Genomic DNA, 19,188 nt, shown 5'->3' with positions numbered 1-19,188 from the left:
CTTGCATCCTTTTTGCCCTGCCTCCCGAAGCTTGGGACTTAGGACTCTGATTGTGTGAACCTTATGCAAGCACTAGACTGCACACGCGCTGCCCATCTGAAGCTGGAGCAAGTCCAGAGACAGCAGACTTCCCTTCCAAGAGCCGGACCCTGCCTCTGCCTTCAGAGAAGGTTGAAAAAGTTCCATATGCATTGTCTCCAACACATTTTTGGTATCACCTGGCAGGACAAAGTTCCAAATAGAGTAGTCCAAGAACAAGCTGGAATCTTAGGCATGTATACATTACTGAAACAGTGATGTCTATGCTGGCTTGGGCATGTTGTGAGAATGGCTGATGGTCAGATTCCAAAGGATCTCCTGTATGGAGAATTGGTGCAGGGAAATTGCCCCAAAGGGAGACCACAACTGCAATACAAGGACATCTGCAAGTGGGATCTGAAGGCCTTAGGAATGGACCTCAACAGATGGGAAACCTTGATGTCTGAATGTTCAGCCTGGAGCATGTTACCATAGTCTCTCGAGACTGAAGGATGCCTACAGACATACAGAGGAGGGGCAGGATCTGTTCCCAATCATCCCAGAGTGCTGGACACATACTGATGGCTTCAAGCTACAGGAAGCTAGATTTCAGTTGAATATCAGGAAAAACATCTTAACTGTCAGAGCAGTATGACAATGGAACTAATTACCTCAGGAGATGATAAGCATTCCAATGCTGGCAGCATTCAAGAAAAAACTAGACAACCATATGTTAGATTTGCTTTGGGTTCCTGCATTGAACAGGGGAGTCAGACTCAATAGCCTTACAGCCCCCTTTGAACTCCATTATTCTATGATTCTAGGATGTACACATAGTTTGAAAAAGGTTTTTGGGGGCTCTCAAATTATCTTGCAAAAAGGACACCCCCCTTGTTCGGGTTATTTAAATGGTTTATATCCAGTACGAATTATCTCATCACCTATCAAATGTACTTTTTTGTCTGAAGCATTTTCTACAATGAGAATATTCAAATAGTTTCTCAAATGGTATGTATTCGCTGAGGCCTTGGGAAATGTGTTCTATAAGTAAAGCATTTTCCTCTAGCTGCCATAGCCAAAGGTTGGGATAGTCTGTGAGCTGAAACACAGTTCTTTCAATCTGTGGTCATCCACTACACAGCTTTGGCTTTATAAATCACACCAAGATTCGTGCGTACAAATTTTCACACAGGTGGAAGTAAATATTATCAGATTTACTTACACTGGAGGACCTGTAATGTCATACTTGCAGAAGGAAAAGAAGATTGCATGCAGGAGGTTCTTCAAAGAAAGAAAGAAAAACCAGAAACGTGTAGCTGTGTGATCCACGTGTAGGGGCACAATTATATTTTGGGTTATTCTTGTTTGGTCTGGATCTCACTATTTATTTCTTTGTGGGCTGCGATGAGTAGTTGGGTTTTTAATTGCTGTTAGTTGCCCAGTGTAGTGCTTCAGCATTAGATGGGAGGGATACAAATGTAATGAATAAAATAAATAAAAAAAGGATTTTTAAATTTAATTAAAATATTTATATCCCACCTTTCTGCCCAAAACTTCTATTGGAGTTAGGAATAAGGTGAACATTATATTTTGCATGAACTCCAAGCTCTGGTTTGAAGCAAAAATTCAGCACCTCTAGCATCCCACCATTGAGCTGCCCAGCCTTTGTCTAAAGACATCCAGAGCAGAGATAAGCATGAACCAATTTGTCCCAGTTCATTAAGGCAGCAGCACAGCTATTGCTGCTCCCCTCCCTCACCTCCACAGCCGATTCAGCCACTCACTATGCCCAGTTTGCTTGCTTTTTCTACCTCCTTGGCTGATCTCCTAGTCAGGAGCAGGAGCACAGACTTCTCTGCTCCGCCCTTTCGTCTGAGTGGGAGATCAGCCAAGAGGGCCGGGCAGAGAAGCCTGAGCTGTTGCCGTAACTGGAAGATCAGTTGAGGAGGTGCAGGAAACTAGGAAGCTGGGCTTGGTGAGTGGCTGGTTGAGCCAGAGGGAGGTGGTAACCTCAACCACCCGCACATTTTGCATCTCAGGGTTTACTTCCTTTCTTGAAATAAAAGAAGAGGGTTACAGAGGGCTGGAAGGGTAGGAGTAGAGCCAACATTGTTAGAGCTCAGTTAGGGATGAGTGAGATTTATGTTTGGTCATGAATAACTGCATCTAATTCTTTGCAAATCAAATCAAATGAAATGAAGTTTTAAGAAGTTCCAGTGTGCAAGGTCATCGTCATCGTCATCATCACAATTATCATCTAAGAACTGCAGGGCTAGAAGGGACTTATGGATCAGCAAGTGCAGCTTCCAACCAGGAGGCACAGTGGGGCATCAAACTCCTTGCCTCTGGCTCTGTAGCCAGATCTCTAAACCACTGAGCCATCCTGCAGTCATGAGGAAATCCAATGTTTTGTAGTGGATAGAGTGATAATCTGGGACTCAAGAGATCTGGGTTCAAATATCCGTTCACAGCCAGGAAACTCATTGGCGGAAGGGAGATACTTAAGAACTTAATCTGTATTGGAAGGTGGTTCTCAGGTTGAAAAGTTCTTATGTTGAATCTGCATTTCCCATAGGAATGCATCGAAAACCATTTAATCCGTATCTGCTCTTTTCCGTCCATAGAAACTACAGTGGAACCTCTACTTAAGAACTTAATCCGTTTTGGAATGGTGTTCTTAAGTTGAAACGTTCTTAAATTGAAGCAAAATTTCCCATAGGAATGGACTGAAAACCAATTAATCCATTCTGGCTGTTTTTTTGTTATGTAGAGGTGCGTTCATACATTGAAGCATTAGTTCCCATAGGAACTAATGCAAAGCTGGTTAATACGTACTCTACCACTAGGGGGAGAATTTTTTTTTAACCTAAGATGACCTAAGGTTAAAAAAAGAGCAGGAAAGGTTTTTTTTTCCTGTTCTTATCTTGGATTTCTGTTCTCAAGTAGAAGCAAAATTTAGCAAATGGAGCTGTTCTTAAGTTGGATTGTTCTTAAGTAGGGACGTTCTTAAGTAGAGACCCCACTGTAGGAATATTAAAGCCTTTTTTAAAACTATCATGGCTTTCTTGTGACTTTTCAATAACCCTGAAAAGTCACAATAAGGCCATGAGAAAGATCTTTGCCTCCAGGAAGAAAGCTTTGAGAGCTGGCACTTCTTTTTTTTTTCCTTAGCAACTCCTCACCTGCTGATACAGCAGGCAGGATGAACATTAGTCTTTCCATACTAGGAAGTTCTTTACCAGTTGAAGATAAAGCATTTTATTTGCTTTAATAAAAAAAAAAAAATTAAAATTCCGCAGAACTTCACCAAATTGCGCAGATTTTTTAAAAAGTAAACTGGATGGGGGGAAAAATGAAGATCAAGACATTTTAAATGAAAGGAACGTGACCATCATCCCTCCACCAGACACAATGAGTTGTAGAAGGAGCAAAAAGCATAGTATATAAAAAATGGAGGGTTAGAAAATAATGACTCAGCAACTGTATTAAGAAACATTTTATTAACAAAACGGTAAATTCCACTTGCTTAGCATTTCCAATAATGGATAAATTGGCCTTGCAACAAATAAAAAAAAATTGTAAATATCTATCACAGAAAGCACTATAAGGTTAAGGGCTTCTGACCTCTTTTTGTTTTCTGATATTTGGGAATGAATAATTTCACACGTTATTTTAGTGTATTGTTAAAAAAAAGGCAACACAATACAGTAATTAAAAAAAAGAATAACCCAGAGCCATCTCATCACAGCACAATCCTGTCCACATTTACTCAGAAGAAGACCCATCGACTTCAATGGGACTTACTCCCTGTTGTGAGCATAAGATTGCAGCTTTAGTCAAACAAATTAGATTGTTACAGAAATGGGATTAACGTATTGGTTATGTATTTTCAAATAAGAGAAAAAAAAGTGTTTTAATATAGCTACTGAAACATTTGATAAATGCAAACACTTCTTTTGTTCATCATTAAATCACAAAATCAACAAGGAGAACAAGAGTAATTCCCCAGAAATAGCTTCAGATTACCTTTGCTATAAATAACAATCCCACATCACATATTCCTTAAGAGTATTCGTGTTAATTACTTCGAAAGACAGTAACCCAAGTTAGAGAACAAAGTCAAATATGAAGACACAAAAGAACCTGGCCATTCTCTTAAGACTGTCATCCGTGGAGAATGCCGAAGGTTCAAAACCTTCTCCCTTTTATGTTAACATGGTGGAAATTCCTTTCTCATTGTTGTTTTATTTTAGTTTGGGCACCAAAGCTAGATTTCCTTCATTCACTGTCCTTCATTCACTATCCTTCACTCAGCAATGGTAACTTACAATGGGGGGGGGTATATGAAGGGAAAATGGGGCAATTTTTGTAGCTTATCTTCGATGCTACATAACCTTCGGATATTCGCAAGCATCACCCTTCCCTCCTCCAAAGCCCTCGGTGTACGCAACCTGTTCACGTGTGTTCGTTGGCAACTCTCAAGGGTGACCATGCCAAGATATTTTAAATGCAGGATCCTGAAGCGTTGTTCTGTTGAAGACTACAGGTTCGGCCGATTCCCAATGCTTGGCCGCAGTGGCAGTGAAAAATACACAAGACAGCTGTGTGGCCTGCTAGTTACAGCTGATCTTAAAACTCATTCTTTCCATCTTTAAGATGTGAATAGCAACAAGCATTCCAATATCTGGTTGGTTCTTTTCTGAGCTACCTTCTTTGGGCGTAATGTCGTCTTCTTTGTATCCTTCTTACTAAGTGAGATGTTTCACAATGACCTATTGTTGGGATTCAAAGGGAATCACCTTTATTTTTTTAAAAAACTTTGCAAGTTTATAACATAATCGCATAGTTAAACCATAACGCAGTTGACGTTTATGCATGTGTTTATGAAAAGAAATGTAAATAATGTTTTTCACCAAACCAATGGACCAACTTAGTTTAGAAGAAATGTCATGTATGCCTAGAGGAATGAGGGGATAATTTTTTAAAAAAAGATGAATGGGAGAAGAATATTTCTGCACATGATTACAGTATGTCAACTGGAATCTTGTTTTACATGCAATTTATGCTTCTAACATTTTGTGTCATGTAACTCTTCTTTGGTGAGAAAAATGGTGCAGATTAAACGGCAAATTTCTTAATTTCCTTACCACCATTCTTTTATCAGCCAAACTGTAACAATCGTAAAGTTTTGGATAAAGTATTTCTTGGAATTTGACCTTTCTTTTAGTTTATGGGACCAACTGCACTGGTGAAGGATGTAATCGGAATTGGAGTACACTAATACTTTAAATCATCAGTTTTACATCAAGGGGAGGGGGAGAAATGGTGTGATTTTGTTTGGTTTTGCTGATATCTCCTGGGAGTGGATGGGCAATTGAAAAAAGAAAATCAAGAAGTTTATATCTATATATATTTGCTTTCTAAGTCCACTTCTTTCATACAAACTACTGAAAACTGAACTGCAAAAGAAGATAAGAGAGGCTGTACAGGTTAAGAAGAAAATTAGCTGACTCTTATATACATTCATACACATCCCTCTTAGTAGATTCACTAAACTGTAAATAAAAAAAACAAATTTAAAAGGAAGAAGAAGAAGAAAGAAAGAACAAGGTGGGGAAGAAAAACAGTGGCAGTTTCTTATGGCTGCAAAAATAAACAGAATTGTCGGTTGCTCCAGATGTTGTAAAACTTTCTATACCTAGCAACACTTAGAACATTGAGTTTTACCAAAAATGGTTGAAGAGCAGATATAGTTTGCATTGTCTATACAACAGGCTAGAAAACATCACTTATCACAGTCCAGAAAGCACATATAGATGTGTTTTTTTTTAATATAAACATATGTAATAACATATTAAGCGTGCATGAACTTCCCCCCCAAATGATTGCATCTTTGCCCTCAGGTTTGTTGATTAGTGGTGTGTGAAAATAAGCCTTATATTTCACTTTTTTTGTCTGTTTATTGTTACTGGGTTTTGTTTTTTGATTTTTTTGAAAATAAGGCCGCTATACTGTTTTCCTCACAACCAGAAAGGGGCTATTTCAAACGCGTCTTCTATTACTTCTTTTTCTTTTTCTTCTTCTTCTTCTTCTTCTAAAGGAATGGTTTTTATTCAGAAAAGCCAGCACTTTACTTTAAACCCAAGCTCCAATCCTTGTTTCACTGTGCTGGGCAGCAAACGGGGTCTCGAGGTTCACTTGTTGAGCGCTTGTGTAGAACCGTAAAGTCCTCTAAGGGAATCAAACGGACTTTACTCCTCTGGAAAGCACGAGCATTTTGGCTAAATCCAGACACGTAGGTAGCTTCTGTATGTGTGTGTGCGTGTGTGTGTACTAGAGAGAGAGAGAGAGAGAGAGAGAGAGATTTAATTTCATTTGTTTGTTTCAGTTTGTTACTTTTTTTTCCCTCGTAGTGCTGGGTGATGTTTTTGGTAGTAATACTCTTTTCCATACACGGGTGCAGTAGTTACCAACATCATCTTCAGGAACATTCCAGCAACATAAAGATGGTAGAGTAAATGAAAACACTGTGGATGTAAGGGGATTTATTGACTCTGGTTTCGGCACACCTAGAGTATGAAATGCTTACTTCCTTTTTTTCCCTTTCCTTTGTTTTTTTTATTTATTTAAAAAAAGTCTTTCCTTTCTGATTGCATTCCCTGTGTCCTTTTTTCCCATTTTTTTAAACATTGTATGTGCTTCATAAAAAGTAAAGTAAATAAGTTTCGTTTTATGTCTCAGATAAAATGAAGACTATTTCTATACAATTGTTCTTTTGCAGCGGTTGGGATCAGACGTAGTACTCCTTATCCTTGTTTTTCTTGTTTTTATTAGAGCTTTTAGAGCTGTTGGGTTGCTTTTCCTTAATCACAGCCCCGTTGGACTGTGCTGAGTTACTGATGTAGTTTCGACTCTCGTCAACATGATAGGAGCCTTCATCCCGGTTTCGGTACTTGTACATGGCGTAGAGGAGGATGAGGATGCACAACGCAGCTGCAGCCACAATCCCAACCACCATGCCAGTTGTGCTGCTGGATTCCCGAACCACCTCATCTGAACTTGGGTAGCCTCCCCGGCCAGGCTTGGTGGGACTTGCTGTAAGGAGATGATAAAAAAAAGCATTTAGTGCAAAGCAGGATGGGTACCACCTTTGCTGTGCATTGTCAAATCACACTATGACTGTGTCTGTATCACACAGTGACAGGAGTATGATACTGCTTTAACTGTTTATGGCTCCATTCTGCACTATCCTGGAATTGGTAGTTTGATGATGTACTTAAGAATTCAGCCAGTAACTAGCTCAGGAAGTGGTGAGTGCTCAAATGGTGGAAATTGAGTACCATCTGTCAGATCTGCTTTGATTTGGATTCCTGCATTGAGCAAAGGGTTGGACTTGATGGCCTTACAGGCCTCTTCCAACTCCATTATTCCATGATTCTTATATACACTCTTGAACTGCCTGATCAAATTACAAATCTGAATATTCCTTAGGATGGAACCACTGGCTGAAATTCTGTTGTGCTGTTACACAGACAGTGTAGCTTTTAGTCTTGTATTACTGTGAGTTAAGAACTCTCCATAGGCATTATCCATTGCATGTTAAGTTGTGCAACACAATATACAACAGATGTCTACAGAGACTTCTTAACATGATACCTATGGCATCATAGGCTTCCAAAAGCTGCATTGTTCGCATAACTGCACAACAGGATTTCAGCCCCTAAATGGTATCAGACTGCTGCAACTGTGTTGTGTCAGAACTCTGTTGAAAGATCAGCAGACTAGCAAAAGATACCAACCAACCAACCAACCAACCAACCAACCAACCAACCAACCAACCAACCAACCAACCAACCAACCAACCAACCAACCAACCAACCAACCAACCAACCAACCAACCAACCAGTGAACAGCACTTCCCATTAAAGTAAGTGCAAGCTGCTTTTTCAGGTGAACCACGCCTTCATTTTTAGGCTAGATGAAAGTGTATTTATCTCCTGCAAAAGCATGGAATAAGCAAGATACTGGCCACATACATGGCTTTCTGTGCAAATGCGCATTTCTATTCTGTACATCCCAGGCACTGTGTTCCTAGGTGTGTGCAGACAGATGAAGGACTAGTAAAGCCTGAAGGCATCTGGACCAAAGAATGAGTGAAGAAAACCCTGTATAAGCACCCCCTCACTCATTGAAGATTTGACTGCTGCATTACAATTTTTAAGCAACAAATATATAATATTCCAGCAAAAGTCCCAAAACAATGTTGAAGCTATGTACATATAGATACTTATTGACATGGGAGGCAGATGCAAAAAGGCAACAAAAGGCTGCAGTTTACACCATGCAGAAATACTGAGATCAGCTCAGTCCAGAGGCCTTTTCTAAAATTCCTTAAGGTTGACAAGCTGGTCTTAAATGTTGATTCTTTCGAAAGATCAGTGAAAGGCCCCAGAAAAATCCCACAAAGCTCACTAGAAAACGTTTGTCTTTCCCACAATGCTGAAGCTGAGCAGAATGTGCCATATTTTTTCCCCTTGAAAGCTCTCTTAAAGAAATCAACAAATGTGTGATATATCTCAGAGAAATATTAAGATCACATTCAATATTTATGCATGTGCTTTTTTTGGTGGGTTTTGGTTGCATTTCCATTTTCCACTTCTCAGCCAAGCTGTATAATGAATACAATATGCAAACCTAGTACAATTAAACTTAATGATGCATAAAGTTTGTGCGTCTCATAACAAACAACCTAGAAAAGAAACCAAAACAATCTTTCCCTCCCCCACAAAAACAATATAAGATCAAATGGAAACATCAGAGAGAACATTCTATAAAAGTTTTGATCCCTGCACTATTCTAAAACACATAACCCATTAATGAGTATTTTCAGCAAATGTTATGGTAAAATCATCTCATTAGTGACAGCTATCCATCAACTCAGGGGAACGTCTCTCTTAAGAATTCAGACTCATTCATTCAGTCAAGAATCAAAATGGCTGCACAAACAATCAATAGAACAGAACAACAGAACAGAATAAAAAGAAAAGAAAGTCTTTCTTTGTGAAACAATGCTGATATTGGTAATCATAAAAATGTGTTTGTTGCAATTATTGTAAGTTCACACACTATTCTTGTGAAGTACTATATGCATTGTAAGTATTGTAAATTCTTTGTTCTACTACTTAAATTGTATAGCCAAAGGGATATATTTATAGATATTCATAAGGTATGTGTTCTACGTTAATACAGAATATATAATTGAAAGTTATTTTCTTGATCGGCAAGCACATTCCTACGGAAGAAGGTGAAGGAGAAGCCAAACACATTTTCAGTGGCATCTTTTAACATTATTAAGTGGAGAATTGCAAATTTGGACAATGTGAAGAATAAAATACTGTAATTCATATGTTCTTTGCTGTTCTTATGCAAATTTGCATATCAATACCTTGCACCATCAAGTGCGGATGATGGCAGAAGGAGATGTAGTTGCATCTAGAAAAGAGGGTGAAAAATTGTGCTCTGTGCAAGATTCTCTTCTTTGGTGCAACTTCCTTGTAAACCAGGTATGTACAAAGTGTGGCCCTCCAAACATTGCTGGCCCTAGTCCATGGTGAGGAATGCTGGGAGTTGAACCCTAGCCAACATCTGGAGGGCTTCATTTTACCCACTCCTGGTCTATGTTAAGCAGAGGCCTAGGTTAACATTCTGCCCCTCAGAAGCTCAGGAACAGATGTGGGAAGAAATGTTCCCCATTCTTTATTTTTACTGCACTAATCTTGTAATGACATTTGTGAATAATCTGCATGTTTCACAGTGTAGTGCAGACTGAGCCTTTGAAACTCAACATAAGGTATGATTCAAGACATTTACCTCATGTCTGACTGACTGCTATTGTATCAACTATGACACCCACTCCTGGTTGCCTTCCACAAATTTGGGAAAGTGGGAACTCCACCCCCCTGTAGAAAAAGTAACTACCAGAAGCCGTAAAGACATTCTGAGAATTGTGAGGAACACAACTGCATGACACTGAGGCTGACTCATAAAATGGTGCTTCAGTTTTTATGCGAGGGTGAAAACACTGCTGGTCTTTGGTGAATGTGAAGTGGAGAATTACTACAAATATCGTGTGAATGGAGGTCTGGCTATTAGATTCATTATCTCCTCTCACCAGAGGCTTGCAAAGGTATGCTCACTATTGGTAGAACTTAGGGCCTAGGTATAAGGTAAAGGTAAAGGTTCTCCTTGACATTTAGTCCAGTCATGTCCACCTCTAGGGGGCAGTGCTTATCCCCATGTCTAAGCCTTAGAGCCAGCGTTTGTCCATAGACAATTTCCATGGTCATGTGGCCAGTGCGACTAGACACGGAATGCTGTTACCTTCCCACTGAGGTGGTACCTATTTATCTACTCGCATTTGCATGCTTTCGAACTGCTAGGTTGGCAGGAGCTGGGACAAGTGACGGGAGCTCACTCTGTCACATGGATTTGATCTTATGACCGCTGGTCTTCTGACCTTGCAGCACAGAGGCTTCTGTGGTTTAACCCACATCACTACCATGTCCCCCTAGGGCCAAGGTATACTCTTCCTCAAAACCGATTTTAAGCTTTGGCAGGAAGCAAACTGTAGGACTTCCATTTTTTAAGCAGAACAAGTGGGAAGAACATCACATACATTAGAAATACCAGGAATTACAGTGGAGTGAATTCTGATACTACTTCCAAGAAGGGCAGTCAAATCACGTAATTGCTTCCTATTTCTTAACCCTGTAAGAAAAAATGTCTTCACGCTCAAGTCCCTGGGGGAGACCTTGGAAAATTGCCTGTGCCATCATGTTTCCCCTTTATTAGTTCTCAAGGAGGCTAATAAAATTGCAGTGCAGATTATTTTCTTGGGCTTTCCTGCTCCTCTTAGTTGTGAGGAAGGAGCCTTTAGAAATGGGCATTATTGAAACAGGGAGTCTTTGGGTGACTGCCTCCTTCTCTTCCCCATTCCTCTTCCCTGATGTTGCAGTGGTGTCTCTATCCCTTTCGTTCTCCTTCGTATCGCTAAACCTATGGTGAAGTGAGGACACAGGTGGGCTGCTGCTGACACGACTTCTGCCCCTCTATGAGGACGAAGGATGCACAGATCCCATGTAGATGAAATGGTTATAGTTTGTAGTTGTGATGTGAATCTGAATGTTATGATGTGTGCATGTGTGTGTAACAGCACAGGATGTTTGCTGACTCTACACAGAGATTCCTGACACTTTGTATGTGGGAGGGGGTGGCACTTCACATCCTGCCTTAGGCATTAGGAGAATTTGGGCCACCCTAGCACACCCACTGTTTTTACTCCCTTCTCCATCTCCTCTCTCAGAATCTCACTTTGAAGTCACATGGCAGACCGTTTCCTTGGCCCAAACCATGACGCCAGCCTCCAGAGTCCAAAGGGAGAGATGGTCTTAACTCTGCTCTGACACTCACCAAGATGGTGATCATAATTTTTTATTTTATTTATTTATTCGATTTTTACTCCGCCCCTCTAGACGTCTACAATAACTTACAGTTTACTTGCTCAGCTCCTCCTCCTGCTTCCTTCTCCTGCTTTTTTATCCCCCTTCATAACTGAAAGGTCCCTTCCTTCCCAGCCTGCACCAAAATGATATGAACTAGCTGAAGACGGGCAAAACTACTAATCCACTACATTTCTGTGCTGAATATCAGAATGCTACTGGCCAGCGTTACCAGAACGATGCAGGAGACATTGAGAAATACACACAGAATGTATCAAAGAGGCCACGGTGATGGTGGTGGGGAAATGCATTAAAGAGACCCACAGACCACTTATCATCTTGGTGGGGTCTATTCATATTTCTGCGCTTCAGATTCAGAACTTAGTCAGAGAACAAACTTTATCAAAGATGGCCACAACAGATGCCTTTGGTTGCAGCAACCCGGCAAATATTTCACTTTAACACAAACCTTTAGATTTGTGCTTTGCTATTGTCTTGCCCTGCCTGAAGGCTACAAGGTTTTCCCTCAGGTTTTCTTTCCTCAACACCATAAGGCTGTAGAGGGAGGGAGTTCCACCTCCTATTCCCACACCATATGGTTTCAAGCTCTAGCTTTATTCACACCAGGAGTCCATCATCATCTTCTCACAGAAGAAATAATAGCTGTTTCTTCTCCTCCTCTCTCCCTCTTTGTTATACCCTTTAGTGTGATGTGGAAATTCATAGAAGACAATCCACTATGCCTAAATAAAGGCTCTTGAGTATATCTTAAAGCGAGAGAAAGATGATAGCAAATTAGCAAGCTGAATGTGAAGATAGAAATTAATTTCTGTCCAGCAAAGAATGGAACCTGCTGAATAAACTCTTGTCGCTACCTGATGAGTTGAAAGTTGTCTTTGAATGTGTGCATCTGAGGTGAAAGCTGTCAATGAAGTTGGCTATTAATGTCTGCTAAATGTCATTTTTTTCAGCTCCCTTTCTACCTGTAGATGTTCCTTTGAGTATTGAGGCCTGAAAACAAGAAACTGAAGAATGTTATTTTGAGACAGAAACACTATCTCTCTCTCTTTCTCTCTCTCCCCCCCTTCCTTTTTGAAACCTACTGGCATTCTTTCATTTTAAGCATCTTTTCACAATTATCTCACTTACTCCATCTGTCTAAAGAAGACACAACCACTTAATTAGCTCAAAGTGTTTCTGGCACTCTCAGAGTAGCTGTTTGTAATTTGAGGTGCGTGGGATGAAGTGGGAATAGCAGCAAAATTGTGATATTTTGTTATATGTGCTGCCTTAGTAAATACAGTAACTTTCCCAGTGATATCAATACTGCCCATTCTTGACAATTGTTTCATGGGATGGGGTTTTTCAGCAACTGATAAGTCCCCCCATTCTCCAGGGCATTGCTGATTCATCTAGTACACAGGAATGCACTGGAAATATTGTATAAGCCAGGAACCAAATATTTTCTGAACAAATAAAGACCTGCTAGACATTCCATGAGCCATCTTGAAGGAGAATTACTGTGGCTTCTTTTTTCTACCAGGCTTTGGAGAGAGAAAACGGAAATATAAACCCTTGGAAAGCTTTTTAAGTCATTACTCATCCTGACATCTACGTAGTTTATTGTGTAGCAAGCTCAAAGAATTTGATCTTTGTAGGATCTGGCAAACTAGCACGCCATGAGTCTAATTTGTCACAGTAGTTTGGCTTCAACCCTTCTTGTCCTACTCAAAGGGACTCCTCTCTCTCCTGCAACAAGAATGTTGTGACTTGGTCTTACACAATGTACAATATTCTTGTCTTTCACAACCTGCTCATTCAATTTATATGATCAAACCCAGAAAGAGTTCTTTTAATGAGAGCTGTCCAGGACTGGATATGGGATCATTTGCACATTAACCTTTGTGCCCTGCCACAGAATAATGCTCCCTCCCCAAGCTATACGTTTCTCTATGAGTAAGTTAGGTTGGTTCCACATGGAAGACTATGAGTTGGTCTACATATATATCTTCATCCTTTGATCTTCCCATCTTTGAGGGCTTAGGTATGAAAAAGGAACATGGATCTTACATCTTTTCCCTCTCAGTAAAAAGCCCAAGAAAACAATCCCTCTTTTCTCTTGGCAATGATATTTCTGTTTTTTCCCCCCTGGAGAAACCTTTCATGGAATTTCTCAGGAATTTGATAGTTTTATATATACGTATATATTTTTTCTCAGAAGACGTAACAATCTGTGCAGAATTGCTGCTATTTTTTGCATAGACTGACATCATTCCTGCAGAAGACCTGCGAAAAACAGAAATTGAATGGGAAAAATGAGACTAAGCGTCTCACTTTGTGGATAGCCAGGGTATCTCGCTGGTGCGGGTGAAAGTCTGGAAGAGGATATTTGGTGTTGCGAAACCTGAAAAATAATCAAGAATGATTCCCCCCCCCCCAAACTACAGTCCACATTGCCTGTATGAATGCATTCCATTAAAAATCATTGGCCGAAATCCTATTGTTTAATATGGTATGTTGCATCTAGAGGAGGCTCATTGAATCACCAGGGGTCTGGTGAGTCAGCTCCTCCTTAGGTTCCACTGGCACTACTCCAGTTGCAACTTACAGATGATTAAAATGCTTCCCACAGTTTCTTATATTCCTTACAGGAGGGAAGCCCTTGGTTGTGTTTCCTTAGGCCACGAAAACAAGATCTTGGATTGTTACATTTTAAAAGGAACATGTTGTGCTACTTATTACTTCTCTGCTGCCAGGTTCCTATTATCATTACCATTTCTGGTCCGGTAATCTGTTGCTTTTTGTGTTACTGTTGTATTGTCATTACAAATGGCTATAGAAATATAGGGAAATATTCTCTAGTCCCCTGTAGTGGAACATTCTGATACTGCATGTTGCAAATATTTGCTGTTAAGTGTTCCCAAGTCACATTTGATTCATAATTTTACTCTTATTTAACCCTATTTTATTTTATTTGGAGTTTTGTTGCTGTTATTATTTGGATGTCATTATTTATCTCTTTGTGGGTTGAGGTGGGTATCTGTGTTTTTAAAATGGCTGTAAGCCATCCAGAGCAGTCCCTGGTCACTAGATGGGCAGGACAGAGATATAATTAATAAAATAAAACAATAAATAATTCAGTTTTCGAGGAGTATTTTAACACTGCTGTCCATCATGAGTTCCTGTGGCCAAGGAGGAATTAGAATTCAAATCTCCTCAGTCCGAGTCCAATTATCTATTACACCAGACTGGCTTTCTTGCAAATATTTATGAAAGACAAACGATGACATCAAAGAACATGCCTAATCATTGCCATTTAGGATTGACAAGAGAACGGCATAAACCCTGAGGGGGAAAAAAGACCTCAGAATGCCCTGAAGTGGTCACTGGAAAGTGACCAGGATCCTCACTGCGACACCTAAAATATAATATTGTAACTACCAGACATTTTACTTGCTATCGAAGAAGTAAGTCATTACTTCTTGGGGAGCAAGAGAGCCTCATGGTGCAGTCGTTAAATTGCTGTGCTGCAGTTACTATTCTGTTCACAACCTGGTTTCAATCCCAGGTAGCCAGCTCGAGGTTCAATCGGGCTTCCAACCTTCTGAGGTTGGTAAATTGAGTAGCCAGCTCACAGAGGGTGGGGGCAATATATAGCCTGCATAATTAAACTGTAAACCGCCCAGAGAGTGATTTAAGTGTGATGAGGCGGCGTGTAAGCAGCACACTTTGTTTGCTTTAGTTACAGGCCATTTTGCTACTTATAACTAGTTACTTCCAAGCTCCGATGAAGACGATCCACTTCTTGTCCTTCAAGTGCTCTGTATGAAACTAAGATCCCAACGATGGCCCCAAAGACTTTGAAAAGTGGCTGCCAGCATCCTTCTAGTGCTCTGAAGAAACCTCCTGAGAAGTAGGCCTGACTGAACTCTTAGACATTGGAAAGCAGTTTCCTTGCCCAAGAAATACCAGAGGAAAAGTCAGCAACCTCTTATATTCTCTAGATTTAAGCCTACAAAACTTAAAATCAAAAGAACCAGTCAGGTATACTGATGTTTGTTTTATAGCACTGTGGATGATTTGGCTCAGAAGAAGACTGAAACACTGTTGTTTTCATCCCATTGTCGGGAATTAACTAGTCACCCCGTCTTACACAGGCCCGTCTCAGCACAATCAATGAGGTGGGTACTGTATATTGTGCTTGTCCTCATTATAAACTTTTTTTTCTTTTTACACATCTGCTTGAATTGCATCGTATACCATACTCGATGGGATTGATTTTTATATTCCTGTTGTTACTGCAGCTATGAAATAACTTGTCTGGAACAATCACGATTGGCTACAGTTCACCACTGCGCATCAGAGGGTTATTATAATTCTTGGCAGGCCTTCAACATGAGTCTTAAATTTCAAGAGTAAGAAAGGAAAAAAAAAGTGACTATTGCCAATGTCCAGTCTTCATTAAAACTGTGAAAATAAAATGGGAATTGAAAACTCCTGTGGTGTCTGAGAATTGAAATTAGCAAAGACCCATTTTTCCTTTCTTTAAAAAAATGTTTTAAAAGCTGGCTTGGTTCATATCCATGCTCTTGCATATGCTGAGAGGGAAACAGTCAGGAAATTATTCATATAAGACTCATATATGGCTATATATATTAATATTTTTGAGAACTGCATTTGCAAAAAGGCATAAAAGTAATTATTTGGTTGTATACACTCTGCAGGTTTTCAATTTGGGAACAGCAGGAAACCAGAACGCTCTACTACCTGGACACTGTTTTATTCGAAACATAGTTCTACTGCCCTGTTCTCTTAGCCCAAACATTATTATCTATTTCCTGTTGGTTTCACTCTTTCTTTTATTCTGGTGCTGCCTTTGGGACCAGCAAAGATCAAGAAGCAGAATCTTCTTGGAGAATCACTTTGGATTCCACTTAGGAGGTTGACATTTTCAGGTTTTAGTTATGGGCAGGAGGAGACCCACTTCATGTTAAATGAAGATTAGGAACTTCATGTAAATGATGTACTAGTTTATTACATGCAGGTGCATTTTAAAAACACATATGGGAAGCTACTTTAATTGCAGTTCAGACAGATCTTCATTTTAGATTTTGTGAGGGAAGAGATGTTTTCAGTCTGCTCAATTCCCACCTTTTCTTCCCCAGCACACAAATAACTTAGCAAAGTTTCTGCATTTTAAAAAATATACATCAGTGATCTGAATTTCTCAGTTTCTCACTCTTGGAAGGAAAGAAAAATAATTCCTCTCTCCTCACAGTGAGATTTTTCTGGTGAGACTCTTTTTCCCCTGAGAAATCTCATGGGAAATCAAGTTGTCGGATTTCTGGGTGCGTTCACGGTCACCTTTTCTAGAAGAAATGCCAAGGTGTACAAGAGAATTACAATTTCTCTGCAGAATGACGGATTTCCTGTGCAAGATTCTCCTGAAAAGGGCAGAAGAAACACACAAGCTGCATAGCATTGTTACAATTCCTGTGCAGGATGGCACCTTTCCTGCATAGGATTCCTCAAAAAGGATATAAAGTGAATCTGGCAAAAGAAAACTTTTCTGAGTACTCCTGTAACTGGTGTAAACAGACATACAGTGCTGCCTCGCAAGAGGATTTTAATTTGTTCTGTGAAAATCGTCGTCTTGTGAAAAAATAGTCTTACAAGGTTCCCTATGCATTGGTCTCAAAAAAAAAAAAGTCTTGTGAAGCATCGGTCTAAAAAAAGTGTTGTGAAGCATCGGTCTAAAAAAAAAAGTCTTGTGAAGCACGGTCATAGAAAAAAAGTCTTGCGAGGCACCATAGGGATCACAAAAAACAATCGTCTTGCAGGTTTTTTGCCCCACAAGGCAATCGTCTAGCGAGGCACCACTGTATACTGGTTGAAATGTGTGTAGTACATTAGCTAAAATCTGCTCTTCTTTCATAAGGCAACATATTCAGCAGGTTTTATTTCACCTGTTTAAGAGATTATTGTGACTACACACTTCTCACTTGTTCCTGCTCCCTGACAAAACACACTGGGGTACAAGGGTAGTTCTCAGGCATTGCCCAGATGAAATGAAGGCCAGTCTTAATTGTCTTCTGCCTTCAGTCCAAGCTGAGGCCCATCGTGTAGATGCATAAAAAGGCAGGGAGAAGGGTGTGCATGGGTCCCCACCATTAAATGGATATCATGAATTTGCTAGTATTTCAGTGTACACTCTATGAAAATTTAACAACAAAGGCCTGATTATATTGAAAAACCATCCACTACAGTTCTCAGCCAAGAGGTTGACACCAGTAAAAAAAATGTCCATGGTTTTGCTAATATAAATATTTGATATATATATCTATTTTATTTTAGGCAAACAGCACCAGTGAAAGGTGTGAGTTAATAGTAGGGCTGGTCCTACCACTAGGCAAACTGAGGCAAGTGATTCAAGTAGCAAATATTGGTGGGCAGTAATAGCAGCCCCCAGGGTATTTCCTGACATTCTCAGTTGCTTCCTCTGTTGAACAGCAGTTAAGAGAGCTATCACATGGTATCTTGAGCCCTTACCTATGCCCCTACATTATCCTGCTATCTCAGCAATGGTAAAGGAAGATATCTAATCAATTGCCTTTGTATTTGTAATGATCTGGGGTTGTTTTTTGCCTCCAGCATCCAAATGTCTTGATCTGTCCTTGCTCAAAAACCACACAGACAATAATATGGCAGTATTGTTTTGTTCTTGCGACAGTCCAAGGAATACCGTAAACAAGGAAAAAAAGAAATACGAATTCGACATAGTCGGTTGAAGAAGTAAAATCAAAGGACAGCCTGAGGCAAGCAATGCATCTATGTTAATTTTCTGATGCACTTAAGCTGCTAGTAAAGCATCCCCATTTAATTTCAGAGCCACTGCATCAGGTTGATTGCGCATTCCTAGAAAACGAAGCTGTCTTCTATTGGATTCCTAATGAGAGAAATATCTTTTCATGGCCACACGCTAGTGAAGCTGAAAAGAGCATAAAATGTTGTTCTGAATAACTTTGCAAAACAAATGAACAAACCCCAAGGGAAGAAGGTGGTGCCTGTAAAAATCTTTTAAAAAATCAACCATATCCATTTCCCTGCACAACGAGGTTCTATTATTTTATATGCACCAGTGAAGCCTGCAGGAAAAGCTTCAAATAGCTGGATAGCTCAGTGACATAGAGGTTGGGTGTTTAGTTCCCTGCTGAAGAGCCAGCCTATGTAGCTTTGGGCAAGCTGTACAGTCCCAGTGCACCCCCAGAAGAAGGGAATGGTCAACTACTTCTGAGAACTCTATACCTAAAAAACCTGGAGTGGGTCGTCATATGTCAGAATTGACTTGAGGGCACACTATTATTATTGTTGTTGTTGTTGTTGTTGTTGTTGTTGTTGTTGTTGTTGTTGTTGTTGTATTCGCGAAGGCTTTCACGGCCAGGATCTAATGGTTGTTGTGGGTTTTTTGGGCTCTTTGGCTGTGTTTTGAAGGTTGTTCTTCCTAACATTTCACCTGTGTGACTACTGTGATCGTTCCAGACACAGTGACAGATAATCTCTCCTCCTTATCACAACAATACACCGACATCAAAAATACACTGATCACCATAATCACCCATCTCCTGAAAAGGACAAAAGCTGATCTCACAGCCATAAATACTCAACTCCCAAA

The 19,188-nt window shown here is 40.0% G+C and overlaps 1 protein-coding gene across 50 annotated transcripts in view; it reads right to left on the bottom strand.

The window, feature by feature from the left end:
- Positions 1 to 3,499: 3,499 nt before the first annotated feature.
- The window catches only part of NRXN1 (neurexin 1), a 1,165,889-nt gene continuing 1,150,200 nt past the window's right edge, over positions 3,500 to 19,188 (bottom strand). For all 50 annotated transcript variants that reach the window (XM_078382536.1, XM_078382566.1, XM_078382658.1 and 47 more), the window contains one exon: positions 3,500 to 7,113. In XM_078382536.1, coding sequence (XP_078238662.1) covers positions 6,809 to 7,113 — 305 coding nt within the window. In that variant the 3' untranslated portion in view covers positions 3,500 to 6,808. The remainder of the gene's footprint in view (positions 7,114 to 19,188) is intronic.

Source organism: Pogona vitticeps, chromosome 1, assembly GCF_051106095.1.
Source record: "Pogona vitticeps strain Pit_001003342236 chromosome 1, PviZW2.1, whole genome shotgun sequence".
NCBI classification, from domain to species: domain Eukaryota; kingdom Metazoa; phylum Chordata; class Lepidosauria; order Squamata; family Agamidae; genus Pogona; species Pogona vitticeps.
Note: the sequence above shows the minus strand (reverse complement) of the source record. Positions and strands in the feature narration are given on the sequence as shown.